Source organism: Diadema antillarum, unplaced genomic scaffold, assembly GCF_040938485.1.
Source record: "Diadema antillarum isolate AM-2024a unplaced genomic scaffold, OU_Dant_1.0 scf00000112, whole genome shotgun sequence".
NCBI classification, from domain to species: domain Eukaryota; kingdom Metazoa; phylum Echinodermata; class Echinoidea; order Diadematoida; family Diadematidae; genus Diadema; species Diadema antillarum.
The window spans coordinates 4,390,606-4,417,221 of NW_027271001.1; the positions used below are offsets into that span (position 1 = coordinate 4,390,606).

General features: G+C 37.6%; 2 protein-coding genes and 1 long non-coding RNA gene across 3 annotated transcripts; 1 reads left to right on the forward strand and 2 right to left on the reverse strand.

The window, feature by feature from the left end:
• Window positions 1-3,902: 3,902 nt before the first annotated feature.
• LOC139719604 (nuclear receptor subfamily 2 group E member 1-like) lies at window positions 3,903-11,052 on the reverse strand. The gene is made up of 6 exons (XM_071631013.1): window positions 11,049-11,052; window positions 9,379-9,635; window positions 7,936-8,079; window positions 5,901-5,997; window positions 4,996-5,145; window positions 3,903-4,150 (listed from the first exon to the last, which is right to left on the reverse strand). Exons 1-6 carry the CDS (start codon window positions 11,050-11,052, stop codon window positions 3,903-3,905), a joined length of 900 nt encoding a protein of 299 aa, XP_071487114.1.
• A 32-nt stretch (window positions 11,053-11,084) lies between these two features.
• LOC139719605 (probable inactive peptidyl-prolyl cis-trans isomerase-like 6) lies at window positions 11,085-26,616 on the forward strand. The gene is made up of 6 exons (XM_071631014.1): window positions 11,085-11,156; window positions 11,589-11,651; window positions 13,008-13,161; window positions 13,593-13,649; window positions 25,651-25,786; window positions 26,499-26,616. Exons 1-6 carry the CDS (start codon window positions 11,085-11,087, stop codon window positions 26,614-26,616), a joined length of 600 nt encoding a protein of 199 aa, XP_071487115.1.
• LOC139719665 (uncharacterized) lies at window positions 20,830-22,120 on the reverse strand. Its single transcript, XR_011710114.1, has 3 exons — window positions 22,040-22,120; window positions 21,330-21,436; window positions 20,830-20,912 (listed from the first exon to the last, which is right to left on the reverse strand). It is a non-coding gene; the product is annotated as an uncharacterized lncRNA (long non-coding RNA).

Below are 26,616 nucleotides of genomic sequence, written 5' to 3' on the forward strand. Positions count from 1 at the left end.
TTCAGATGATAAAATTATATATTTGACAGAAAATAGAACCTGAAGAGTTTAGCGTTAAAGGCACAACTGATTATTGTTTTAGTTCTATCAAACTTTCAGGCACATTAACACATGTTAGACACAATCATTTTCTACATTTCGCATCATTTATGCAGTATCTCCTTTCGTTTGAATGACGAGTGATTAAGCTATTAGCCCTATTAAAGGTGAATCACAGTTATACGGCTTCAATCCAAGATTGTCACGAAACCCAACTAGCGCCTATTTGGTACATGTCGCTAGAGGGCTCTTCTTGTTTTAGAGCTCACTGAGAATCAGCTCGTCATGATTATTATCGAACTTGTACGTAGATCTGCGACGCGAACGCTAAGACGACGCAGCCTCCTGGGTTGGACAATGGAAACAGCTGTCTCGCGCTTGTCGCAGGACACCCTTTTTTGCCTAATTAGCGTCGTCTTCGCGTCCGAGTCGAAGATCAAAAGCTCGTTATTGTTATAGCATTGTAACGCCAAAGTACGTTTTGTGCTCATAGAACTCTATCTGTGTTTGTGAGGCAAAAAGTCTGCACGTAGAGGGCGTAAACCTCATTTTTGCAGTTTGAGCTGTCCAATTTCCACATAATTATAATCCCAACTATAGATGGCAGCAGACGTGGGATTTTTCTCGGCGCTCACGAAGACAGATCGCGTACCGGTCCGGGAATCTCGTGTAAAGAGAGATTGAAGATTTTAGAGGACAAACTGCGAGACCCCCCCCCCCCCCCCCCCCCCCCCCCCCCCCCCCCCCCCCCCCGTGCAAACTGCCTCCTATAGCACAGCAAGGATTATAGAGTCTTCTCTTGTCCATAATTATGTATTACAGTCACTTAAAGTTCACCATACACTGCTAAATTTCTAATTGCGCATGTGAAGAGACATGTTATGGAATTATGAAAATCGTCTGGAATGCCCCTTTAAGTCAAGGTTACAATGCCAAGGTTAATTCACTTAGGGAAGGGTCTCGTCGTTGTCAAAATTCATTGAAATTCTGAAAAGATTTGCTTAAAGTATTCCAAGCTCCTTTAAACATATTTCTTCCTAGATCGAGTGTTGTTTGGCGATGAGTTGTGGCAGTAGAATTTGGATGATTTTGTTTTGAGAAGTTTTGCATGTGTCTCCATTACGATACAGTGTCTGATTCAAGATGACATTTTTGTATTATGTCAGAATTGGATAAGATTTCGTCATTTTGTTCACTGACAAGGTGTGTATTATTTCAACTTAGGCCCATATACTGTTTTTTAAAAGACTCACACTATTTAACTCACTACCCCATGGGATTAATTCTCTTTTGTTCTAATGTTTGTACAATTTAACACCAAACGATAGCATTATTCGGGCCTATGATTAGTTGATTTCAATCAACTCACTACTTTAACGCTCTTTTGCCCAAATAGATTTCGAAAGCGTTCATTGTCACCGATGTTTCGAATTGATGTTGAATTGGGCGATGCATCTCGACCACAGTTACTTTCGATATACGGCCTGGGTTCTCGAACATACACCTGAGTCATCTCGCCCTAAACTGACACTTTCGACTTTCCAGTCGCTCCGAAGTGCACTTGACAATGTAGACCTCCGTACTACTTTCGCTCACGTGCCTGCCTTTTCACTTCCACAGAAAACCATGCTGTATTAACACCTTACGAGCGGGTGCGCGCACTCGGCATGTCCGCACTATGTTTAGTGCTAAATTGCGGCGTCCAAGGTTCGTTGGTTATTGATAACAAGTCCAGGCATATAAAGCTCCCTTGTTGGTTTCGCCCTAACAATGCACTTGACAAGTAACAGTTTCTATCCTCTCGAAGATCTGTGATTAGATTTTTGAATTATTATTAACAAAACAAGGAGTCTGTGACTAAAGACCTAGAATTATTTCCGCCATTCAATTCAGGTCTGCATGCGGGGCTGAAAAGAAAACTTATTTCTTAGAATGATTCATATCATAGTTCTGTAGAAACATTATTTTTTTGTCTGCCCGTCATACAGTGTAACTCCGCCCCTGTGAGTGCAGGCTACTAAAGAGATTCAACAGTACGCTTACTATCGATTACAAGCCCGGTGTATAGTTTTATATGGCTCACCTTTTCGTAGAAACAACTACATCGTCATTTATGATTATTATACAATCTTCTATGAAAAATGAAATGCTCCACAGCAAAGCATAATATTATCGAGATATCAAGTTGTACATGGTTCATGGAATGACATAGCAGTCAGATTTTCCTGGAACATTTCATTATCTAAAGACAAAACAGTGCGAATTGATAACATCATTTTATATTATCAAAGTGTATAAATTACATTGTTACCTGAGAACCAGAAAGATGCGAATTCAAAGACATAATTATTATCATTGTGCGAAGACATCAAGCTCCCGTGTCGTGTAAAAGGACGAAAAGCAGCGCGATTAAAGTGGATGGTGAGTAATCAGTTTGAGTCTTTTTTAATCGACTTTCTTTTTTCTTTCTCCCGCTGCCACAAGCCACAGACACGCAAGATACATCATTCATGCGGATGCAGCGACACGCAATTTCAGCCTCAGTATTCTGGTTGACTTTCAAGGAATCACATATTTTCTTGAAGTCATTAGGTGGGTGCAGGATATCTGGTGATTGCAATGCTGTTCTTAATGCCTCATCTGGCGCCAAGTTTAATCCGCGATGGGTTTAAAAAATAGTCCTCCTCTTCCAAAAAATAAAAATCATCAAAATTTCTACCAAGTTAAGACGATTTTTAGCATCAGACAAACATGTGTGACATTAGATATCCTAAACCTTATAGCAATAAGGAACTAAAGTAGACTCGGTACAGGTACTTCTTATTTTTAAAGAAAGCTTTCGTCTTCCTATCGCCCTCGAGAAGACGTTTGCCTTATATTGGTACGTGTACCAAATTGTCACTTCATAAATTGACTCCGACATTTATAAGTGCGTCTAACACACGAGTGTTGTCATGCTTGCTGAAGTGAGCCCTCTACCGTTCTAAATTTCTTACGACGATTTGCAAAAGAGGATTTTAAAAGGGGATTTCCTTTGAAGCTTAGATATTAAATATTATCAGTGGTCTCATCAGGAATGATGATTTGCAATGATGTCTCATTAGTTATGTGTTTTCTAGACGGTTTGCTTTAAATTGACGTGAAAACCAAATCTTAGCAACCTTATTTGAGGAATGCAGGTAAAAACATGATAGTGGCTCACAAAACATAGTACAATCAACTTATGTCCCATTACATTGGTTAATCAACAAGGCGCTTTAAATCAACCTGAAGGCTGAGCAGCGATTTCGCACTGAACAGTAACCTTCACTTACTCTCGGGAGTAGGCTATCTGAAGAAGTATATTAACTTTACAAAAGACGTGCCTCTTGGGCAGATACTGAAAGTTGATTCGAAGACAGTGATACCATTGTGAAATCTTATTTCACCTTACAAACTGTGGTGTTATCATAATCTGGGCACTTTTTATTCTGGGAAGGCACAAGATACATCTATAATGTACAGCTAAGCTGTCTGTGGCATCCGAAATATCATTACGGGAAAACTCGTTGATTTTGCAGCATGAATGGATCAAAAATAATGATGCAATATCATTCTGAGTGTCCTTCCAATGTGATATCGCATCCAAGAACGGTTGAACACATTCACCACCGATGAAGAAGTTTTCTCGATACGACGGTGGATTCAAATCGATAGCGCTCACCTCGACGTAAGTCAAGAAGGAGGTGACACCCGGAAGTGACATCACAAAATAAACAGTACAAACAGGACAAGCGTTGTCATGGTCACAGCAGGAGTCGAAATAATCAGATGGTGCCAAACTGAGATGAGACCCACGCCAATTTTGACCTCATCCGTCGCTTTCAAAAGTTCTCGTTCTTGTAGAGGTCTGTGAGGAGAGTGTGAAAGGGCGTCGATCCGACGGCCTTGCGGAAGAAAATCTGCTCCAAGGTGGTGGGTCTGACGGCGCGCACGCTGGGCAGCAGAAGCAGGAGCTTGCCGAAGCGGTAGGGCTGGGACGGGTGTCGCACGCTGATGTACTTGCTGAGCGCCAGCTGGGACTGGTCCTGTAGCGCCATTACCGACGAGGTTTCTTTAATGCCACTAATGTCTGGAGGAAAGACAACAAACACAAATTAATCATGTGATTAGATAAGGAGATATATGGCAAAAGTCCTCCTCCAGTCCTCAAAAATTCCTCTTAACTTTTTATTTTCTTTCAGTCACAAACGGGCCTAATGTTTTTATCATGAGACGGGAAGCGTCTTCGTTAAACAACAAGCAAACAAACAAACAAACAGATATATTTCAACCGGCGAAAGGACAGAAGACCGCTTTAGGACTTTTGACCATATCAGATGGTCCGTCTTTGTGATAAACTTGCATATTTGGCCTTTGGGAACATAACATAAGACGATGTAGCAATTTGATCATTCGCTGAATAAAACTTCTACACCGATTAACAGATTAACTTGAACATAAAGGAACATAACACACGAGAATGCAAGTATATGTGCACGGTATTTAATATTGAAAAAAATTGGGGTTATTCAAGCGCTTTCCAGTATCGAAACAGCAGTACCAATAGTTTTATACGCCTCGATCTCCATGATCACACTGAAGGCGATTGCAAACACTGTATTTTCAAATGCAGTTATCAACACACAACATAAAACCTATGCGGTAGCACTGGTGTTTATTGGTTTAATTGCTGCCGTTTTGATAAATGCGATTACTGAAAGTGGCAATTAGCTGCGAAGAGCGTAAAATGAAACTGCGCCGACTTTTAATCAATGATAGGAGCTATACGCATCACCGAAAGAACGGCAAACATTTCGAGCAGTGCAGCTATGGCAAATAGCCGCAATCATTGTAGATTACTGGAAATCACCGCAGTCACTGCATAATGTCTTATAGAAGCATCACTTAGACCCTTTGTTTCCGTCAGGAACCTACCTGTCTTGAATATGACGATACCCTTGAGACACGCGTACTCCGTGGCGTCCACGTTCAGCTGCTGAAACTTGCTGACGAGTTCCTGCAGAACGCGAAGCTCGCTGGAAATGGCCGCCAACTTCTCGGCCGGTGTGGTGTCGGGTTTCATACCTTGCGAGGGAAGGGAGAACATGCATGTATGCGTGAAAACATCGTTTTGTCATTCTAAAATATTAACTGGTGTAATATTGACAATATCAAATACACACTCTTTTAGAAAGCATGTGATTCCTAAACGGGTTGTAGGGGTTACTTTGACGATTTGCTTGAAACCATCTAAGGTAGATGTTAAGTCATGTTATGATTAGTGGAGTATTTATGACAAGATTTGTGGTTGGTCGAATTGGTACTACAATACATTCATTGATGTCTTTGTATTATATATTTCAAGGTCGTGTACTATTTAAAGTGTTTTTTTTTTCATTCAATGCAATGGAATTCCCCTAGCTTATGTTATTACTAACACATATTGTTAATTAGTATAAACTGCCCAGTCATTTGGGGGCAATTATTCATTTGTCGTGTATTATGAAGAGTTCGGTTGCAAGTTAAATCCATTTTTGTCACTTTGAGGTATTTATGATTAAGCCTGCTCAAAGCAATGAAAATATTGGACTTTCTCATCATAACTTCAAGAACAATCCTAGTTGTGCAACAGGTGAGGTAATATTGAAGATGTTTCATTTTGCGCTGTCTGGCTGTGATATTTTAAAAAGGCGCATAGCCCCTGTTGCGACTAATCTCTTCATTATATGACATGGTATAGTGCATTCAAGATCATGTACTATTTACGAAATGTACATCATATTTACACAATAGAAGTATACGAGAGTTAAGTGAATAGTTGATGTGCCGTGTATTCTCACCTGCTGACGTCATCAAGGCCTGGCCGTCCACAGACATCTGCCATTGAGAGGCGCCAAGGATAAACAGCTCCCTCCATCCTTCTTCTAGTAACGTCAGCTGAGTACAAGGAAAGACAAAATTCCACAGTCATTTTCATCGAATAATACAGGTTTTTCATATACCAACGCATGTTTCACTTTAAAGTGAAAACATAGTTCTCATATGTCTGCCACAGCAAAACTGTCGATTGTTGCCCTAAATGATAAAATGTACACAGTCATGTGAATAGAAAATGTGTGAAATTACACGGTATAAACCATAACATGATTTTAGTTGGGTATCGACTAAAAAGCAAATATTACCTTAAATGTTCGCCGGATGTGTACTACAATCTCAGACCATACACGACCGTGTTTGCTACGTATTCTAAGTTTTTATAGATAATCGATTATTTATGATCGACAAATCGGGCCAGATCAGTATAAACCGATCTTCCGCGCTTGAGTGAATCGCTTGCATCTCGATAGAAATTACAATAATTGCTAGAGCACGATCGATCATCACATAACGTTCTACCTACCTCTATACTACTGAATGGGGAGGGAGCTTCAGGAATGAAAGTCGTGTACTAAGTACTATCGAAATTATCTTACACCTCTGATTTTAAATACTCCAAAACAACTCAATTTCCTGGCAAAACGAGTTATCCAGACAAGTTTCCTGGTATGGACTCTTTCGTTGTATTTCAAGAAAATTTCAAGTGGTGGAAGATGAACTGTGAGCACTTCTGAGGATTTTTTTTTCGTGGAATAAAGTATCACCTCGTATCTTTTTTTTATAGCCGTTGTTGTTGTTTGATAGTCCGTTGAAGTCTGGTAGACTGCTAAATTCGTGATGAAACTACACACATCATAAAGATGCCACGTGTCAAGGCTGCATGACGAGTGTGAGTTGTTCTTGAATCAAAGTGCTTCTGATTGGGGAAATTGACAATAAAGGAGATCCTTCTACGGCTTATTCCTGTATTCATCAGCCAATTCCGTGTCTGAGGTAGCTCTTTGTCACTTCGGGATACAACGACGGATCTCAAGATTAATGTTACTTTCTGATCATCAAACATTGTGTCCTGTTCAATAAAAAGACCATTTTTTTTTTCATGGCAGCATAAAAGTTAATGTCCTTTCGAGACTGCCAATGTAGCACGCTGTTAAGATGGATAACATCACAAAAACTGACTTTGAAATTATTCTCTTTATACGCCAGATGTTAGCAGTAGATTGAATGTGGACTTTACTATCATCAACAACGGAGAGGTAATTATGAAGACGCTGATCTATTGTGCGTTAATAATACCTATAGCCTAAGTCGCCATCTTGCATTCTCTAAACCATTCCCCCAACACTGGTTTAGTTGTGAAGAGGACTTTTCCAATGGAATAGGAACACGGAACAATGTTTGGTGTTAAGTTTGAACACAATGCGCCAAACAGTAAAGGTAAATGTATAATGTACGAGAACTTAACCCATTCTGCAGATGTTGTAAAATGTATCCACTAGGTCAAAAATGATTGTCTGTGCATTCTCCTCATGCATTCACTTTTGAAGCAAATTATGCGTCAATTAGTGTTGATGATTCAGGGGGAGTCTGAAACCACGAGGTAACGCGTGTGTATAATAGGCTTTATCTACACGGTTCTACACCTCTGAAAACTTTGATCGATCCTGTTAGTTAATCTTAAAGGACAAGTTCACCTTCATGTGTACATGTGAATCAAGAAAATAATGTTCCCCTTATCACATGTCAGTGACAAATCCAGGGAATGTGTACTTTTCTTTTCCCCAAAGATGAAATTTTGTGAAATTCTCTCTATATTTTCCTTATATTGTTCTACACCTCGAACATACCGTACACTGTAGTAATCTTCTCATCCAACAGTGACTGCGCAGAAACTTTAGAAATTCCTGTGTTCTACTTATTGCTGCATTCACTCAATCCACATGTGTATGAAGGTGAACTTGTCCTTTAAGGTCGTCTGAAATCGCTTCACAGACTTACCTGATCCGAGTACGGGAGACTAACGAAGGCGGGAACGTTTTTCACCCACTTGATACTCATGAAGAGCAACCGAGCCGCCGTCTCGCAGACGGCCTCCACGGAGCCGTAGGATGGAGGTATCGGAGGGATGGGTTCGTGCGGGTACTGGCGGGAGGAGATGGCATCAAAAAGTTGGGTTTTGTTTTGTTTTTGTTTTGTTCTGTTTTGTTTTTTGCTTATGATGTAGTCCCTTATCTATTCTATGTTATGTTTTGTTGGAAAAAAAGAAGAACGACAATAAATGTATTGAATTGAATTGAATTGAATTGAATTGAATTAAACAGAATGGATGAGATTAAAACTACATGTACTGCCCATGTTGCCTCTTCTATTGTCTTGTCTACTGACTTCACTGCGTTTCAAACACTACTTTCGGAATCTGAATTTAGGTAAAGGTGCCCAAAACGAGACCCTTTTGTTTCAAGCAGTGACGACGTTGTAATCGTGTAGCTGCATGTAATCCTATCGTTAATCTTACTTGGAATGATAAAAAAAAGAATGAATCTAAATTGACAGTGGAAACCTTTGTTTCACTGTGGGATTATTATTAGGGCATGGAATGGTTACATACAAATTTTACTTCATAGCATGCAGCTTTTCGGAATCCACATTCTCCGATATAGCTGTTGATGGATCTCTCTATACTTTCAGCAAGGCAAGATCATTGCAAAAAAGATGTCTGAACAGATGGATAAAGTTGCTTTCTGTAACGTCTTATCAGCATGAATCAAAATGGAATGAAATTCAACGAGATTGGATTGGATTTATTCTGTAACTTGTGAACAACAAGTCTCATAATACATAACTTATGGCACGTTTTCAAGGAGAATGAAACCCAGGCATGCATGTAGATTTGATAAATTAATTTCAGCAGTTTTGAACAATCCGTTCACCAATAATGAAATCTATAAGCGTGGTGCAGCCCTTGCAGCTGCATGAGAAGACTATACATTTTATATAGTTTGTGACGTCACGTGTGAAGAACGACATACAGAAAATATAACGAAAATTCTTCATTATATTCACTTTTCTAGTATAACACTGTATATAATGAAAGATTACTTGAACTCTTTCACAAAGGGGGAATAATACCTTCTGCATAATGTCAGCTAACAAGTCGAGGGAAAGTGTCTTTTGCATTTAAAAAAAATCTTTCGTTTAATTGTCTTAATATTTTTCTTTCTATCGTTCTTTATTTTTTATGTGACGTCACAAAGTCTCTTAGTCTTATCAGTTAGCAACGACTTTGAATGGCTTGTCTGGTTTTCCTTAAACTTTCAATGATGCGTTTATAATACTGTTACATACACTCAATCCACATGTTTGTATAAACTGTATTTGGGTTTCATTTTCCTTAAGAACCATGTGATATTACTGTTATTATTATGGGAATTGCGCCCTCACCTTTGGCGTCGGGTAGCATGGCAAGGCTGGTGGGGGAAGAGGGAAGTAATCCCCCGAGTTGACGATGATGCTGGGGTAGGGCTCCATGCTGAGCAGAGGATGGAAGAGTGCGGGTCCGGAGAGGTAGCCACCGGGGAGGATCGGCGGTGGAAGGTCTCCGGCCGCCGCAGCGGCCGCCGCGGCCGCCGATTCCTTGAGGTACAGCGCCATCTGTTTTTTGATTGTCGAATTGCGCGGACCACGCTCGTGTTGTACGGCTGCAAAGTAGATGAAAAGAGGGGGCAATATTTTTATTACTGTAGCACCCTTCAATATGATAACAACCTTATAGGCAACAATTGTCAACTGTAATGAAATAGTTCTCAATCAAAACTACAAAGGCTTTCAACCACAAATGTAACGAGCACATCAACCATAAAATCAGACCATCACGTCATAAAATCCGACAATAAAATAGTAAGAATCGAAATCAACCCTAAATGTAATATCAATTAAACTATTCATGTAACACACATTGATATCAATTTCCCTAGTGGTGAAAGTTCACTGCTTCAAGGGTTAGTTTTCCGCCAGTTGATATGGGTGTTTTTATTGCAGTTATTACAATCTTCTTTGGTGATTTATCATTATAATTTTATTGTGTCATTACCCGTTGAGTCTATATCCCTTTCTCGTCCAAGATCAAGTCCGAGTCCCTGGATTAACGCACACAGTCACGCAAACACACATGCATGCATACACGTGCGCGCACAAACACAAACACACATTCACAATTTCTCTTTTTTTTCTGTCTCTAAACCAACCTCCCCATCAGACCCACTCAACGAAAACTACAGAATTTCACTGTTCATAGAATAATTTCATGTATAATAACCTATAATTGAATGTTTCTTCTGATTCAGTCTGAGGGCAAAATGAAAAACGGAGGGAACAGTAAGAGGGATTTTTCCCCTTACAACATATATCGTGTATATAGCCTTCAGGTTCAAAACCAAGCAAGTGCTATCCGCCAAGCAAAGTTTGCATAGAGTTATCTCTATGAACTGTGGCGGAGTAAATCCAAATAGCAAAAATGAAGATGTCGTGGAAGATAAATCAAATCTAAGAGCAAAGCCTCGATAGGTGGTCTTGTCCTCTTCTGTAAAGTGTCGAGTCACCATTTTAAGTGTTCGAGTTCGAGATCGAGTTCGAGTCCGTGCCCTTGTCACAGTCTCCAGCGTTACTTTAAAATTTAATAATGATGGTGATGATGACGACGACGACGACGACGATGATGATAAAGATAATACCATCTTCACCCCCAAACCGATTAATCCAGACTGCGTGGCACTCTATTATGGCACAATTCGTGGGAACAATCCATATAGTGGTTACTCTCTAAAGTTTTTGATATGACAAAACCAAACAATTCCAATCTTTATAGTCTTCGTTCATGCTGCACTTAAAAATGTGTTTTTATCTTAACTGTTATTCATGTATGATACATCGTTTGGAACATGACAGTTATTCTTTAATGTAGTATATCCATTTTGAAAAAGTAGCCAGACTCCTAATTATGACACTTGCAGCCGTGGCGATTATTGATTCGATTTTGTCAGAATTTGTTGAGATGCACATCTAATCAATACTTTATGATATGACATGACATTACAAATTCAGAAATCCATTACTCATAATAGGCCTATATATATATGGCTGAAAATGTTATGACACGAAAAGTCCCTCACACTTGTCTCATTGCTGAAGAGGCATACAAGGAGCATATTCTTGCCACTCAGGTGAGTGAAGGATTTAGCTCAGTGTGTAAACTCCGTGGGTAAATGAATGCTGTTTGTGAGGTATATTATATCGTGTAAAATATGATCATGCTTTGTTTTTCAGGCCATCAAAATTTAAAATTCAAAGATTTCAGTGGACCTAGAAGGCCACAAGAGAGAAAAGTTAGTTTCGAGTCCTGTTATAGGGTACCGGTATGAAAACTTTGAAAGGACAGTACCCAAGACCCAGTTTTTAATGTACCACAAGTTTTTCTACCTGACCATGTCCCAGGAATAAAAGTCTGGAATGTTCAAGTGGTCTTATGTTATATGACCCCTCCCAATTTGAAAGGGAATCCTCTTATATTTCTGTAAGCTCTGTTTGTTTTATTACCTGCATGAAGATTGATATTTCTTCACCATCATGTGCATTTTGTGTCATTCTCTTTGCAGCATATTTTTGTGTACTTTGATGTGGCCGTTGATAGCGAACCAATTGGTCGGTTGCTGTTTGAGGTATGAAATTTAATATCATTTATTTTAAAGGTGCATAGTCCAGTAGTGTAGAGGGCGGTGTTGATGATACTGCTGATCACTGCTAGCATTGATACAAAGATTACCGAAGTTGAGCTGTCATCAAGAGTAAAGTGCGTAGGTGTTGCTAAGTAACGATGCCTTCGTTGTCTTCTCTGCTCATCGCGCAGCCAGTAGTAATGCCAGGTTGCGCGCTTATGTGCTTAGTTATTATGACATCACAAAAGACGTTTGCTAAAGCTGTCATCCCCCTCGGCCAAATCATGAGCCAGACTGTGATCGGACCACTGACTACAGTGAATCGGACTTCTTCAGACTCGGGGAAGTGGGCCAAAGCGTAAGCGCTAAAGAGGGGTCGATAGCGTAGGTCTCTATAGGAAACTTGCGCCGTGCGCCCGCGTACGCATTTGACTAAAACACCGGGACCATGCACCTTTAACCTTGCAGATGCTCTAAAATGTATTTCTTGTATACCACAGACTCGGATTGTGGCTGAGTAATTTCTGTTGTTTATGATGAACAAGATTGCAAAAATGTTAAATACGTAAATGCTAAAAATTATGCTCTTCACATTGTTAATGTTGTTCAAGATTAAAGGGGGGGGGGGGGGGGGTATTCATAAGCTTTGCAATTTTGGATCACTAGATCTGAAATATTCATTGCCAAGTGCCACCAGAAATGATATGAGAAACAATTCTGTATTTTGGAGTGTCTTGAGATATGAAGACGATCAGAATCCTGACAAATATTGTCAGCATGATTTTAAGGACATACATGGTAATCTTTCCTGGTAAATACAGTGTGACAACATCAGAAGGAAAAAAAATGGGGGGAAAAATACCTTGCTCATCTAAATTTGGATATGTTTCAGGAAAAACTTGATTTGGTAGGTACAAACATGGAAAACTCTGAACAAATGTCATCATGAATAAAAGTTTTTATATGGAATGCTGGTGTAACACAGCGAGTAACAGCATCATAACTTTTTTTACCATAGATTTATAGCTGTCTCCAGTAGAAAATCTATACATACTTTATGCAGAAGTGTGCAGAAATTGAATTCTTTGTACTAGATTTTTTGGAATGTTTCATTTGATGTAATTGCTTAAATGAAAAAAAAAAAATGTTTCTAATTCGTAAATTTGTAGTTTAAATAGTGGTTATAGAACTTACCATCATGTTAAAAGGTGCATCCAAATGGGGAATCCAAATTGTTTTATATGCATTTTTATCCCTCCAAACCATATGAACTTCAGGATTTGAGAGGCATGTTTCCTCCATGCACTATCATGTTTGTATCTTTATTTCTTTTTATATTTTGATGTCTGTGCATACCAGCTCTACACTGACAGGTGCCCCAAAACATGTGAGAACTTCAAGGCGCTCTGCACCGGAGAGCGTGGACACAAGACAGATGAATCACTGATGAAATACCACTACCTGAACTCCATCTTCCATAGAATTGTCCCCAATGGATGGATCCAGGGCGGAGGTTGGTGCAGTTCAATTTCAATTTCTAATTTCTGAGCAAGTTTGAATATTCAATGGAGACCTGATTTTTTTTTCCAATTTGCTTGTTGCTTTTTTTAAACTGTATTTGATTTTCTGAGTTGTATTCTTCATAGTTAAATCTTAAAGAGAATTTGCTTGGGTTTTTTAATTTTTCTCAGTCAATTTTGTCAAATGTAAGTTTTCTATCTCATAAATCTAACTTTGTGAATTATTTTTCCGCTCCACTATAGTTTACTGTGAATTGAAAAGGCAAAAAAGATATCGTATGACAGATTCTCACCTGCAAGTGTTTTGGTTTTCATAATTTTTATCACGGTGTCAGATGCTCAACTTTGGCATCAGCAACTCTGTGCCATGTGCACGTTGGTAAACATCATTTGCATGTGAAATTTCCTTTTTATCATCTCACAGATATTATGTACGGCAGAGGGGATGGAGGAGAGTCAGTGTATGGCCCAGTCTTCGAAGGTATGTTCGGCCAAAAAGAAAATTGACCATAACGAGATGTATTTCTCGAGATTAAAGCAGCAAAACGTTTATGAGCAAACTGTGAGCAGCGTTTTAGAGCAGTGACAGACAAGCATTTGAAAGTTATGATGTTTATGGAGCTACAAATCAGTCATCACACACAAGGCTTCATATGGGCACTGCAAAAGCCCTACCACTTTAGTCCTATATCAGGGCTCGACACTAACGGTGGGCCGGTGGCCCGGGGCCACCAAAAATGAAAGTCGGACCACCAAATTTCAAAAAAGGGCAGATTTGGTAGCCCGCGTCGGGCCACCAAAATTTTTTCTAAAGTATGTCAACAAATTCAGAACTTTTTGCACCGGTAATGCATAAATGCATGCAGTGAGTTAATGTTTTTTAGTGTTTTTGTTCGGGCCACCAAATTTTTCTCTCGGGCCACCAAAAATTTGAAATTGATGATTTTGGTGGCCCCATTGGGCCACCAAAAAAAAAGTTAGTGTGGAGCCCTGCCTATATGATCACCTCGAACTTGCAGACAATTCATAGCACTGTCAGATTTGCGTTTGACGTTACAACCAGGATAACTATGAATTCGTCATACAATGTGAGGTCCTGTAGGCATTGCAGAATAGCTCTACTACTCATATAATAATTGTGTTGAACTTGAGGACTACGCAAATTTTGAATGTGAAAAGTTGTACACTATATCCCCTTCTCCTGCAACGATTTACTTTTTTCTTTGACTCTGCTCAAGATTATTGTGCAGTTATGAGCATCTGCAACCATGTTTGAGGAAGCCAGTGCCATCAAGCAAATTTATGGAGAAAGAAAACAAAATAGTTTGTCTTTTTATGTACAAATTAAAGCATCATTAAGATGAAAATCATGACACATCTTTATATCAATCGACATGGCTATCATCATTTGTCATTATTTTTCCATGCTGATATAAATGTTGCTTTATATGAAACAAAAAAAATCAGAGTTGTACATCAGTTTTTGGGAGGAAAAAATTGACACATAGAGAAAAAAGTTATGATTTGTACAAGTCTAGAGAATAAGATGAATTAGCAATTATGTGTGATCTAGGTGTTGAGCAGCCCTCCATTTGTTTTGTACATAGAATTTCACTAGTTTTCATTTATCTCAAATATTTTGGCACAGACAGAACTTATCCACAGAGGAAGACACATACATGTATAGGCATGTATACTCTAATTATGTTCCAGGAACATGTGATGTGAAGAAGATTTTTCTTGGAAAAGGAATTTTCCAAGCAACATGATATCCTGGTGCAATACATTTTATGCACCATCTACAGAGGGAAAACAGATATCAGGGAAATCAGACATAGAAAATGAAAGTTTTGGAATTGTTTTTGCATGTGTTTTCCCAATGGTGATATTGGTTGCACCAATAAAATGCAAGTACCTGATGTCATCAATGTACACGAAGCTGTGGAAAAAAAAAAAAATGGGTTAAAGGGATGGTACAGTATTGGTGGAGATGATAATTGGGCTTGTAACTTTTCGCGAGATACCAAGAAAACACTTATGATATAGTACAGAGCATACCATTTTAAGAGGAATTAAAAGTTTATTTGATGAAAATCAGGTTTGGAATGACTGAAACATCCAAAAACAAAGTAAAACAAAGTGATCGTAATAAAGTGTGGGTCCCACACTTTATTACAATCACTCTTTTTTGGATATCTCAGCCATTTCATAACCGATTTTCATCAAATAAAAGTTGAATTCCTCATAAAATACATGGTCTTTCATATTTCATAAGAGGTTTCTCATTATCTCACCAAAAATGTTAGAAACCTGAAATTAGGTCTCAACCAAAATTATACGAGCCGTTAATAGCTACAACCCTTTCCCCATAAGTAATAATTTATGAGGTACTGTAAACACAACAAACAATTGATGTGCAGGGTCCAGTTTGTTTGCTTTTTATTTCTTGTAAATGATAGAAATTTAGTGAAGACTGAGTGCATATCAATGAGAGAGTTGTCAGGCAATGATGTCATCATTTCATTCTCCTTTTTAAACTTTAGCATTACATAACTTTTCTGATTAAAGGACAAGTTCACTTTCATATACATGTGGATTGAGTGAATGCAACAATATTAGTAGAACACATCAGTGAAAGTTTGGGGAAAATCGGACAATCCGTTCAAAAGTTATGAATTTTTAAAAGTATCTGCGTAGTCACTGCTGGATGAGAAGACTACTACAGTGTATGATGTCATATGCTTACAACGATATAAAGAAAATAAAAGAGAGTTTCACAAAACTTCACTTTTTTAATAAAGTGCACATTTCTTTGACTTGTTACTGACATATGTTGAGGGTGATATTATTCCCCCCGTCTTTTGAAAGAGAGAAGTCAAGTGTTCTTTTGTTATGCGAGAAAAGTGAAAATATGTTGAATTTTCTTTATTCTTTCTTTGTGTCGTTGTACACATGTTAGTAGGCCAGCCAAGACGATTTTTTTTACTTTGGACGGCAAAATTTGTTAATGCTAAGTTTTCCAGCTGAAAGTCTTGCAAAAATACTCAAGTTTAGCGTACGGCCGGATGTCAAGCGCGTTTTTGCCGAAAAATGTCTTTTTTAGCACAAAATTTGAAAGAATGTAAAAAATCACGATTTTTATTTTTTAACCGAAATAAGTAATGGTTGATAAGTACCTTTCAAACTAGAAATGTGTTATCTTCCATTTCAAGTTTAGAACCTGACTAATATGCATTTGAATGTAGAATTTTTACACGCACATATATGGCGCAATGAAACATAAAAACTTGATTTACTCAAAATTGTACTTTGTAAAATCTACCAATATTTCAACGTTTTTTTAAACTACCTAAATCAATCTATTCAAAAGTTTTTATTATTCCGAAATATAATATATATTCTGATATCTTATGCAGCAAAGAAATTACAAGATAAGGCGAAAGATAACTCGTTTTATGTTATCCTAAATGGGACGATGTATTTTTACCGGACGCGCATTTTGAATGAAAAATCGAATGTATAGCGTAAGCCCATATATATTGTACATGGTATAGTGCGTGTAGGTATTTATCTTACATAATTGGCGAAGTCAATGGACAGGTTGGATAGCTGACTGCAAAACCCTTTGTGGCACCTTGATATGACTGAAATGTGCTTCTTCCCCACCCCCCCCCCCAAAAAAAAAAATAAAATAAAATCAGTAGTGTTGTTACCATGGCAACTGATCATCATTAGGTCACTCCCTGAAAATTTCAAATATTCATAATTGTAAAACGTACGAAAGTGTTGAAACATTTTGTGTGTGTGTGAAAAATGTGTCAATCTAACTAATCTATGTTTAACAATGAAACCTAAGAGTTATATAAAATTGTTTACTATGTTCGGAAATGGTTGTCATGGAAACCGTGATAACAAATCACATGTTACTGGGAAAAATTACGATACCAAATCTCCCATCCTGCATACTCACCCCTTCCCCCGAGAATGCTTTGGAATTCGTAATGCTATATAGTTTGCATTCTCAGGCCCTGAAACGGAGCCCTGCAAGGGATAGGCACGAAATCACTTTTACTTTTGTAATGTTCTAAGGCGAGGTGTTTGCATTTTATTTTGATTTATTCTCCCGCAGAAGACTTATACTAAATGTTTCTTTTATGATGGTTGATTGTTGACATGAACGTTGTTTGGAACGCACACTTAGTCGGCGACATAAAAATGTTATTATGTATCCCGGATTTGTGTGAAAAAGTAAGGCAAATATCACCCTCAAAAGAGAAAATAAGAAGCGAAAAGGAAGTAGAAGTGAAATGCGTACAATGCAATAACAGCTTTATTTCCCCTTCCCATCATTAAGTCGGTTATATCATCGAGTCTATATTGCAGATTATATTAATCCTTGGCCAAGTTCTATGTCCTTGGAGCAGACATGTAACAACTTGTTTGTTTGCAATTCGATTTTTTTTCTATATTATCACAAATTTGTGAAAAAAAAAATCATTTCAGTTATCACCAACACTCTAAATTCCCAGTCAACCAACAAAACGTACTACACAATGTGCACACGCCCGCAACCACCGTCTCAAACAGCGTTCACGAATGAAATACAGTAAACAGTAAACGAGGCAATTTCTCTTTTTTAAAGCAATGATTTGCCATTAGCGTACATTTACTAGAATAGCAGCACTTGACATCTATGTTGCTGGTTACCAAAATGCTGATTAGAATACCATACACAGTAAGAACATGCTTGAATCCTGCAAAATATATATAATTATTTCTCTTCAACAGTATTTCGTTTTGAAAGGTAAAGAACCTCAGTCTCCATTTGTGGACATCTAAAAACAAGCAAAAAAATCCATCAGAAAGCAATCTTCTTAAATGATTAAAAGCTTTAGAAAAGAATGAGTCCTCAGTGAAAATGTCTTTCATGAACAAATCTCTGTGATATACATCAAAAGAGTTTGAAAAACAATACAAATTGCGCTGACTACATTAACTGCATTGATAGCCTCAATTTTTTTTTTTAATGTGACATATACTATAATGTGTCCAGCATCACAAACGTTACACCAGTTAGAAAAACAAAATGTTCTCTTTAAGCAATATTTCAATATCTCTATCTTTTTAAAAATTTGTGGTTACATATCCTAGCTAATTATGACTGTACGCTGTTGCATTGAACTTTCGTCAATGTACAACTAAATTAGAATGGTGACTGCCAAATTTTTAAAAATCTACTTTTAGTCTGATATTATTTTTGTGTTCTGCAGACCAGTGTGATAAGGTATCTGTACTGAATACTCGTCTCTCAATGAAGAAAAAAAAATCACCTCTCCAAAATGCATGGTACCGGTATTTCCCTCTAATACTTTCCCTCATTCCAAGTACCAGAATACATTGCTGGGGCCCTGAATAGCTAACATATATTACAGTATTACCAACATCATGACAATTATGGCACATGTGAAAGAAAACCTGGCAAAACATACATCTTGACCAGTACATTTTCTTTTCACTACTTCTTGTACTTGGCGTTTGGATTGAAACATTTTACTTATGTTCGTTCCTTTAAGCTACATACTATTCTTTTATATCTTAAACTAGAAAAGAAAAAACATGCTCTATGCTATTTCCCTTCAGATTCACCAACTGTTACTTTGTGAAATTTTCTCTTTTTAAGCACTTCAACGTGCAGTTTTTTTTTTTCTGACTAACATGTCACATATTTTCCTCCATCTGATGAAGAAAGGCAAAGTTCACTTCCCTTTTGTTGCCCCCCCCCCCCCCATAAAAACAAAAACAAAAGACATTCCAATCTGACAGGATTAAAATGTTGGCGTTTGGGCTTCAAAGGAAATAACAGGATCAATTTCCATGAACTACTAGTATGCGGCTTGTAACTGTGAGTCTCAAAGGCATGGTATAGTTTTGGTTGAGATGGAGATTCAGACTTTAACTTTTTGCAAGCAAATAAAAACAACTTATGAAATATGAAAGAGCATCAAATTCTTAGAGTAATTTGAAGTTTGTTTGATTAAAGTTCTTGGTTTTGAAACGGCCGAGAAATTTTTTTAAAAAGTGACACAGAATGATAATAATTAGAAGTGGGTGCCACCTTTATTAGGACCTCTTTGTTTTTGTACATCTCAGCCTTTTCAAAACCAATTTTTAACAAATAAATTTGGAATTCCTCTTGGTATTGTTTACTCTTTAATATTTCGTAACAGGGTTCTCATTATTTTACAAAATCTCCATATCAGCCCCCATCTCAACCAAAAGTAGGCCATCCCTCATCCCTTTAATGCTGCCATCAAAATTGGAAGTAGATCTACATCAAATCATATTGTAAATGCTCTTTGCCAAGTAGTGTTGTGCACATTTTGATATCAGGTCTTGTTTTACTTCATCACTAAGGGAAAAAAAAAGGAAAAAAAAAGATTAGAAAAGAAGCATTTAATCTGGATTAGTAGAAATGTCAAATATATACACATGTCTTTTATATATTCAACTTCTATAATAGTTCTGAAAGCACATTGTGATTATATTTGAGAAGTTTAGATGGATGCATTCCACATGTAAGTTCAGGTTCTGATGACATCCTTCATACGGAATCTGGATGCGGACCGGATAGCCTGGCAGGGTTGTTTCTGGAGAGAGACAGAGAGAGAGAGAGAGAGAGAAAAAAAATGGTGTATCTGTCTTTACTTGATGAGGAAAGTGACATGGGCATTTTAATCTTTGGTGAAGACACAGTGACATATAGGCTAATAAAGACATACGGTTACTTGATTTCCTCTATATGTAGTGTTTCCTTGAAACTGTAAAGTATATTATTTTATACAGTAGATCCTAATTGTAGCAATTTAACCGTGAGTACACGATGAAATATAAAATGTAGGAAACTTTCATGATCCAAATATCCAATTCTTTCCATTAAGCTTTTTATTCCATTCAGAAGAATTTCAAGGTAGTGCTTGCCTGATACTGCAACTGGATACATTCAACACTTTCGTGCATATAATGTCCCTGTGAACTTTCACATCAATACCCTCATAACTAATCAAAGTCAAATTGCTTAGAGGTTATGGTAACTTTGCCATCCGAAGGTAAATATAATGTCATGGTAGCAATGCTCTACAGTCAATAAAAATCAGGGTTTCCCTGTAATTTACAATCAGCAGCAAAATCACAACAATAACTAAAATGCTACTTGTACAAGGCTCAGCAGGTAATCATCTCTTCTGTATAAAACCAAAGTTGAAGATGATCTGCTGAGTAAATGTTAAGTTATTGCAAGATGAGAATAGGACAGATGTGCGTGTGAATGATGACTGCAACAACATAAAAACTCCTGCAACCATCTTTGACAGAGGCTAAAAAAAAATAATAATCAGCGTTAATTCATGTAAATCTTCGTTGTTGGAGTGATTGACTACATGCATATGCAGTACTGCATTCATTTAGCAAAACATGCGTTAATTTTCTGCCCAATGAACGATCGACAGTCAAAAATTTGGTCAAGATGTCAAAGGCTTGACAAAATATTCCAACATATTTGGGGTTTACATTTTACATGTACATGTATTATTGCTTACCTCGCACATTTCCTTTCGAAATAGAGTGCAGGATGCACAGATTAGAGGTTGGTAGTCAGGACATCTCTCTCTTTCTTTTTTTTCTCTCTCTCTCTTGTCCGTAGTTGGCTGTGGTTTGCAGGGTCCATTTTGTCCACTTTGTGCTAATTCTGGTCGAAAATACAATTAACAAAAACTTAAATAAGTTATCATTTTTATGAGTGAAACAGGATAATCATACTGCAACATAAACAAACACATTCATCATGAATTAGAATTAATCATCACGATCTCATGAATCCCTTAGTATGAGATTTTGGATCTTCAGGTCACTGTCAACATTAATTTGTCTTACATGTAATACATTAATCATGTCATTGTTATTATCATCTTTGATGCTCTAAAGCCATATCTTACTGAAAATGAATTATGTAGGATGGAAGTCATCTTGACACCTGTAATTCCTGTACACAAATATTTGATTGTATCATGCTCTCATTTGTATGTGGATTAGGATATGATTTCCTTGCATAAATCGATTTGTATTCATGAGATGATATTCCTAATTTCAAATCGATGACACTTACTTCTGAGCTGGAAAGGGCATTCACATCGCAGTCAAGACATCTTTCTATCTCCCCCTCACTCTAGTGGATGTGATCTCAAACTCAGCATGTCCATTTGTTGGTGACACCTTGATAAAAATGAAGAACAATACATCACAGCATATCACCCTTACGTCATACTTAACGCAACATAATAACAATGGAAAGTTAATTGATCTGTGACTACAGACGTATTTTCATTTGTGCACACATTAAACACTTGTGCCAATTGACATGGTTGAGAAATATTTCATTACATATAATATCTTACTTGATTACATTTATGTTTGATTTTTATATGATCTCATCTTCAGTAGATAGAATACCGTTCTTTCATATGATCCTCTACAATAGAACATGCAATGAATTTACAAGAAAACAAGAATACACATCCGATCATAGATTTGCTCCCCTTATTACATAAATGGAGATACACGTGTATAAGATTATTCTCCTCTCTTTGTTTGCAAAGTATTTGTACACTGCATTGTAATGCAACTGTCAAAGCGAAAACATGCTTGTTACAATTTATTCAAATGGAATAGGAATATTTGATACTCAATGTATTTAGATTTGGCATTATTTTCAACTGGGCACTGAAGTGATACATTTGATAATCAAACACTTAGTAAGTTAGTATTTAAAAGATATTTCAAATTAGACCGCTATTTAAGACATTTACCGTTTCTTACCTTCTGGTTGTTCTGCAATTTGTTGCAGGTAGAAAGAGCTCAGTCTTTACAATTAGATTTTGGCAAGTCAGAATAGGCATATGTCTCTCTCTGTGGTGAAGTTTGAAGACAAGACTCAGTCTGTCCACTTGTTGGTACATCTAGCTGAAAACAGAAATCAACATGACTCAAATAATTTTTTTTTTCATCTTTATAGCAGAGCATCATAAGCTAATAGTGAACAAAAAATAAAATCAATTTGAAAGTTAATTGTTTTGAAAAGGCATCTTGACATTGACATACTTTTCTTTGTTTCCCATGCAAATCAATTATAACTAAAAATATATCTCTTTCATTAAGATGATATATATATTTTTTTTAGCTTTTTAAAAAGTTAAAAAAGAAGAAGATATTTAGGTTTCAGTGAGTCGGTATAAATGATCCATTAAAAATGTAATATTTACATTTTTTCAAATGAACCTTTATTCTTTGAGACATTAACATAAGAACTTGGTACTTATGAGTAAAGACATTTCTAAATAGTTTCTCTTTGACTAGATCTATTTGTAAACTAGAAGAGTACATGTAAATGATTCACAGATTAGGAGAGGTTGGCAGTCAGGACTGAACACTTTCTCTCTCTCTCTCTCTCTCTCTCTTTCAGGCATATTCGAATGGCAAGATCACTTGGTTGTAGACTCGCTTTTATATAAAACACCTAGGCCTAAATCCTAGACTCTTTTTCTGAACCCACAGGTCTACAAATACCAGAAAGAGTGGAATCAACCTTAGACCTCTGCTCTAGAGACTAATATTAGCCTAGATAATTCACGTTAGAGCTAATGTTAGGATCTTCTAATGTTAGATCTAACATGAACTTTTTTATCAAAGTTAGCCTACATATATAGTATAATTATTATGCATAGATTTTAGAACCTCTAGATGCCTAAACTTAGGTCTAGCTAGGCCTAGTAAGCTGGGTCTTTACAACAAAACTGCCTAGATATGAGTAGTAGATTACTAGAAACCTCTAACGTTAGGTAGAATCAGTGGCCCAGATCTTGACTAGAGTTAGACCTAGATCCTAATTCCAGACGCCAGCTATTTATGCTTCAGACCCCGGCCCTAGATTTTATATTGTAGGTCTAGTATATTACTATTAGACTCTAAACGTTGGTAGATCTACATCTACATCTTCTGTATAGTCTACAGCCCCTTGCCCTGGACCTGGCTCTAGCCCTACAAATAGAAATACATCTAACCAGCGCAGTAACGTTAGTAGTAGTGGACCTGTACTGTCCACGTTATACAACTGCTAATGTGCTAACGTTAGGTGTTAAGTTCATTGTGATTATACTACTAGTGTCATAGGGCCTAGCCCGATTGAATTGTTTTGGCATAATAACAGGCGTAGCCGTACATTCTAGCACTAACACTAACATTCGTCGTTAGAGTAACACTACCCCTACTAGCTAGAATGTCTAACACTAACGTTAGTATTAACAGTTAGAGAGAGTGTTTAGACTATTACCGTTAGATAGATTAAACCTAACAGTAGACGAGGATTCAGTCCAACTGCATGTGATGAGGCCATAAATTACAAACCTAGATCGAACTAACAAGACACCTAAATCTAGACGTAGACCTAATGTTTGTTAGGCCTCTTTTCGCACCGTGTCAAGACGTGCTTTACGGAATAATCGCTGTTCCACTAACAAACACCGCCGGCACGGTCGGGTGGCGGCCCGGGGGTTGGTAGGCATGCCCGCGCCCACGGGATCGGTGCGAAATACAGTAATTAAAGACATCGGCCTAACGTAGTACTAGCGCTTGAACCTTGATATTAACCAAGTCTCAGATCAAAGTTGTATATCTAACTAATAGATCAAAACAGATTTTTAAGTTCCGTTATGCAGTGCAATAAGGAACTATGTATTTATTTACTAAGTTACTTACATTCGAAGGAAATAGTCCCTTTTCCAGTCACCACGTTTCCAACTCAACGACCGAAACATGCAGCTCTCGCGCGAGAGATTTTACCTGTATGTAGCTAGATCGTAGGGGTAGTGCGTGGTAGACGTACGCACACGTATTAAGTATTCGCGCGCACACAAGCTGCGCGGGGCTACTGGAAAATGCTCGGAAAATGCATTTTCTGAGTTCCTGCAAGTTCAGAGTTTTGATTAAAAGTAAAGATTTCTTCAAGAAAACTAGAAATAATATTGACACATTCAATTAAAGAAGCACTTGTAGTTTTATAAAACATTAAAGTACTTTTGGAAGATCATCTAATTAGCTTGGAAAAGCAAACTTTGCAGAACGTTAAGTAATCTGTGAATATTATTTCGAGAAAACAACACCCAAACATTTGAGAGCCCCATATATGGCTGTACAAAATGACTTTTTAAAATGCTAAGGAAACACATTTAAATTGCAATTTCATTAAAAGGGACAATTGAAACTCATGATCTTTCAAATATCAATTGAATGCAAGCAAAAAATAAAAATCGTGATTTTTGACATGCTTCTGAATTTTGTGCTAAAAATGACATTTTTCGGCAAAAACGCGCGTGACATCCGGCCGTACGCTATTCCTTAGTATTTTTGCAAGACTTTCAGTATGAGAACGGAGCATTAACAAAAAATGCCGTCGAATCCTTATCTAGAGCCTTTTTTGAGGTTTGGCTGGTCTACTATGTGACATCACAAGCTATAGTAGTCTTCTCATCCACCCTTGAGTGAGCAGAAACTTCAAAAATTCCTAACTTTTGAACAGTTTGTCCGATTTTCCTCAAACTCTCTCTGATGTGTTCTACTAATATTGCTGCATTCAGTCAACCCAAATGTCTATGAAAGTGAACTTGTCCTTTAAGGACCACTTTTTATGAAACTTTTCCATTCTGTCTGATTTTAATGTATTTGTTTACTTTTTATGCCGATTTGAAAATAGAGTGAAATTGCGCTAAAATGAATATTCAAAAGCTCCCAACTCTCCTGTTTTCTCAGATTTTGTTTAAGTTGTTACTACTTTCTTTTAATTTTCACTCTGAATTATACAATTCACAACGCTGCGAGCATAATACAAGTACGCGATAGGTCTGGAAACAACAAACCTCTCACTGTAGAGGAAGCCAACCTGCCTGGTTGAAGATTTATGTGTTGATACTAATTTTAATTTGACAGGGCAGTAAAGACGTTGAGAAGTTGATTTCCCGATTGTGGTGATTACAATAATGGTAGGTTTATCTTTTACACTCGCGCTGGAAATATTTCCCTTATTTCAATCTCATTGTCCGAACTCTTGGAGACCAGTAAAGGTTCCTGTGGCGTGATATCATTATCTGCTATTATGCCAGTAAAAACTACTCATATATTCTTACCGAGGAGTATGGATCGCGGTTGAAGGGAGGTTATGACTGCTGAAGTGCTGTTACTGTTCACAATACCCATATTTAAAGATGGATTGATACATCCAGAACACAAGCTATAAAATATTTTATTGCATGGGCTGTAGAGGGTTGAGCACTGAGCTTGCTAGTGTCATAGTGCAATATTTTGACAAGATGATTTATTGGTTGATTGCCTGCTGCAGTTTCTGAATGGACAGAGCTTTCATTGATCTCTCTTGCCAGATGAGAACTTTTCCGTCAAACACAGCTCTCGAGGGATCCTCGGGATGGCCAACCAAGGCAGGCACACAAACGGATCGCAGTTCTACATCACGTGTCAGCCTGCCCCCTGGATGGACACCAAATATGTGGCCTTCGGGTGAGTGTGGATAGACACTGGTCCAGATGACCGCGCTCAGGCCAGGGTACTGACGAATTTCACAATGCAAATTTTCGGCAGTCTACTACTGTTGCCATGCTATAGGCTTACCATACAAGTGGAAACTTTCTCACAAATTTCTTTTGTGCTGCTTCAGTTTCCATAAAGTGTACTTGCTTCTAAAAAAATTGCAGATAAGTGTATTTCTGAGCGTATTTCAATATCTCCTGGTTGTACTTGCCTGCTCTTCTGTTTGCATTAGTACACCAGGGCATGAAATTTTGGAAAACATTCCCACACTGGAAAATACTTTTTGTTTACAATAATACATCCCATTTCATCACTGTAAGAAGAAGAAGAAACAAGAAAAAAGGTTTATGCATCCTTTTATTATAAAGATTGCTCCAGACAGCTGGCCCAACTCAGCAAAAACACTGATGCATGAAAACTGGATTCTTTGGAGTGAAATTGCACTATCATAGATATCGTTAAGCTAAATAACTTTTATTTGCTCAGTCCGGAGAGAAAAATTAAAGCAATAATTTTGAATACATCAGTAAACCGGCCTATTTCTTTTTAAAGTGAAGGGCTTGCGCAAGAGTCTTTTTTTAAAAAAGCATGTAAAAAAAGGCATCTGCTAATGCTTTCAAGGAAATATGATTCTTTTGACACATCTGTTCTTCTTCTTTTCCTTGTGTCTACGCCGATGTAGGAAAGTGGTGGAGGGGACGGATGTGCTGCGAACTCTGGAGGCACAGGCGACTTACAACGAGAGACCGAAGAAGGAATGCAAGATCGTGGCCTGTGGGGTTTTCACCCCAGAGGACTGA

What these genes read in the sequence shown, in the direction of transcription:
- LOC139719605 (XM_071631014.1), top strand. Translation starts at nt 11,085, where the DNA reads ATGACACGAAAAGTCCCTCACACTTGTCTCATTGCTGAAGAGGCATAC. An exon ending in TTGGTCGGTTGCTGTTTGAG is followed by an intron (nt 11,652 to 13,007) that starts GTATGAAATTTA and finishes TGTGCATACCAG; the next exon opens with CTCTACACTGACAGGTGCCC. An exon ending in TGGATGGATCCAGGGCGGAG is followed by an intron (nt 13,162 to 13,592) that starts GTTGGTGCAGTT and finishes ATCATCTCACAG; the next exon opens with ATATTATGTACGGCAGAGGG.
- LOC139719604 (XM_071631013.1), bottom strand. An exon ending in CATGCTACCCGACGCCAAAG is followed by an intron (nt 8,080 to 9,378) that starts GTGAGGGCGCAA and finishes TCCTCCCGCCAG; the next exon opens with TACCCGCACGAACCCATCCC. An exon ending in GTCTCCCGTACTCGGATCAG is followed by an intron (nt 5,998 to 7,935) that starts GTAAGTCTGTGA and finishes CCTTGTACTCAG; the next exon opens with CTGACGTTACTAGAAGAAGG.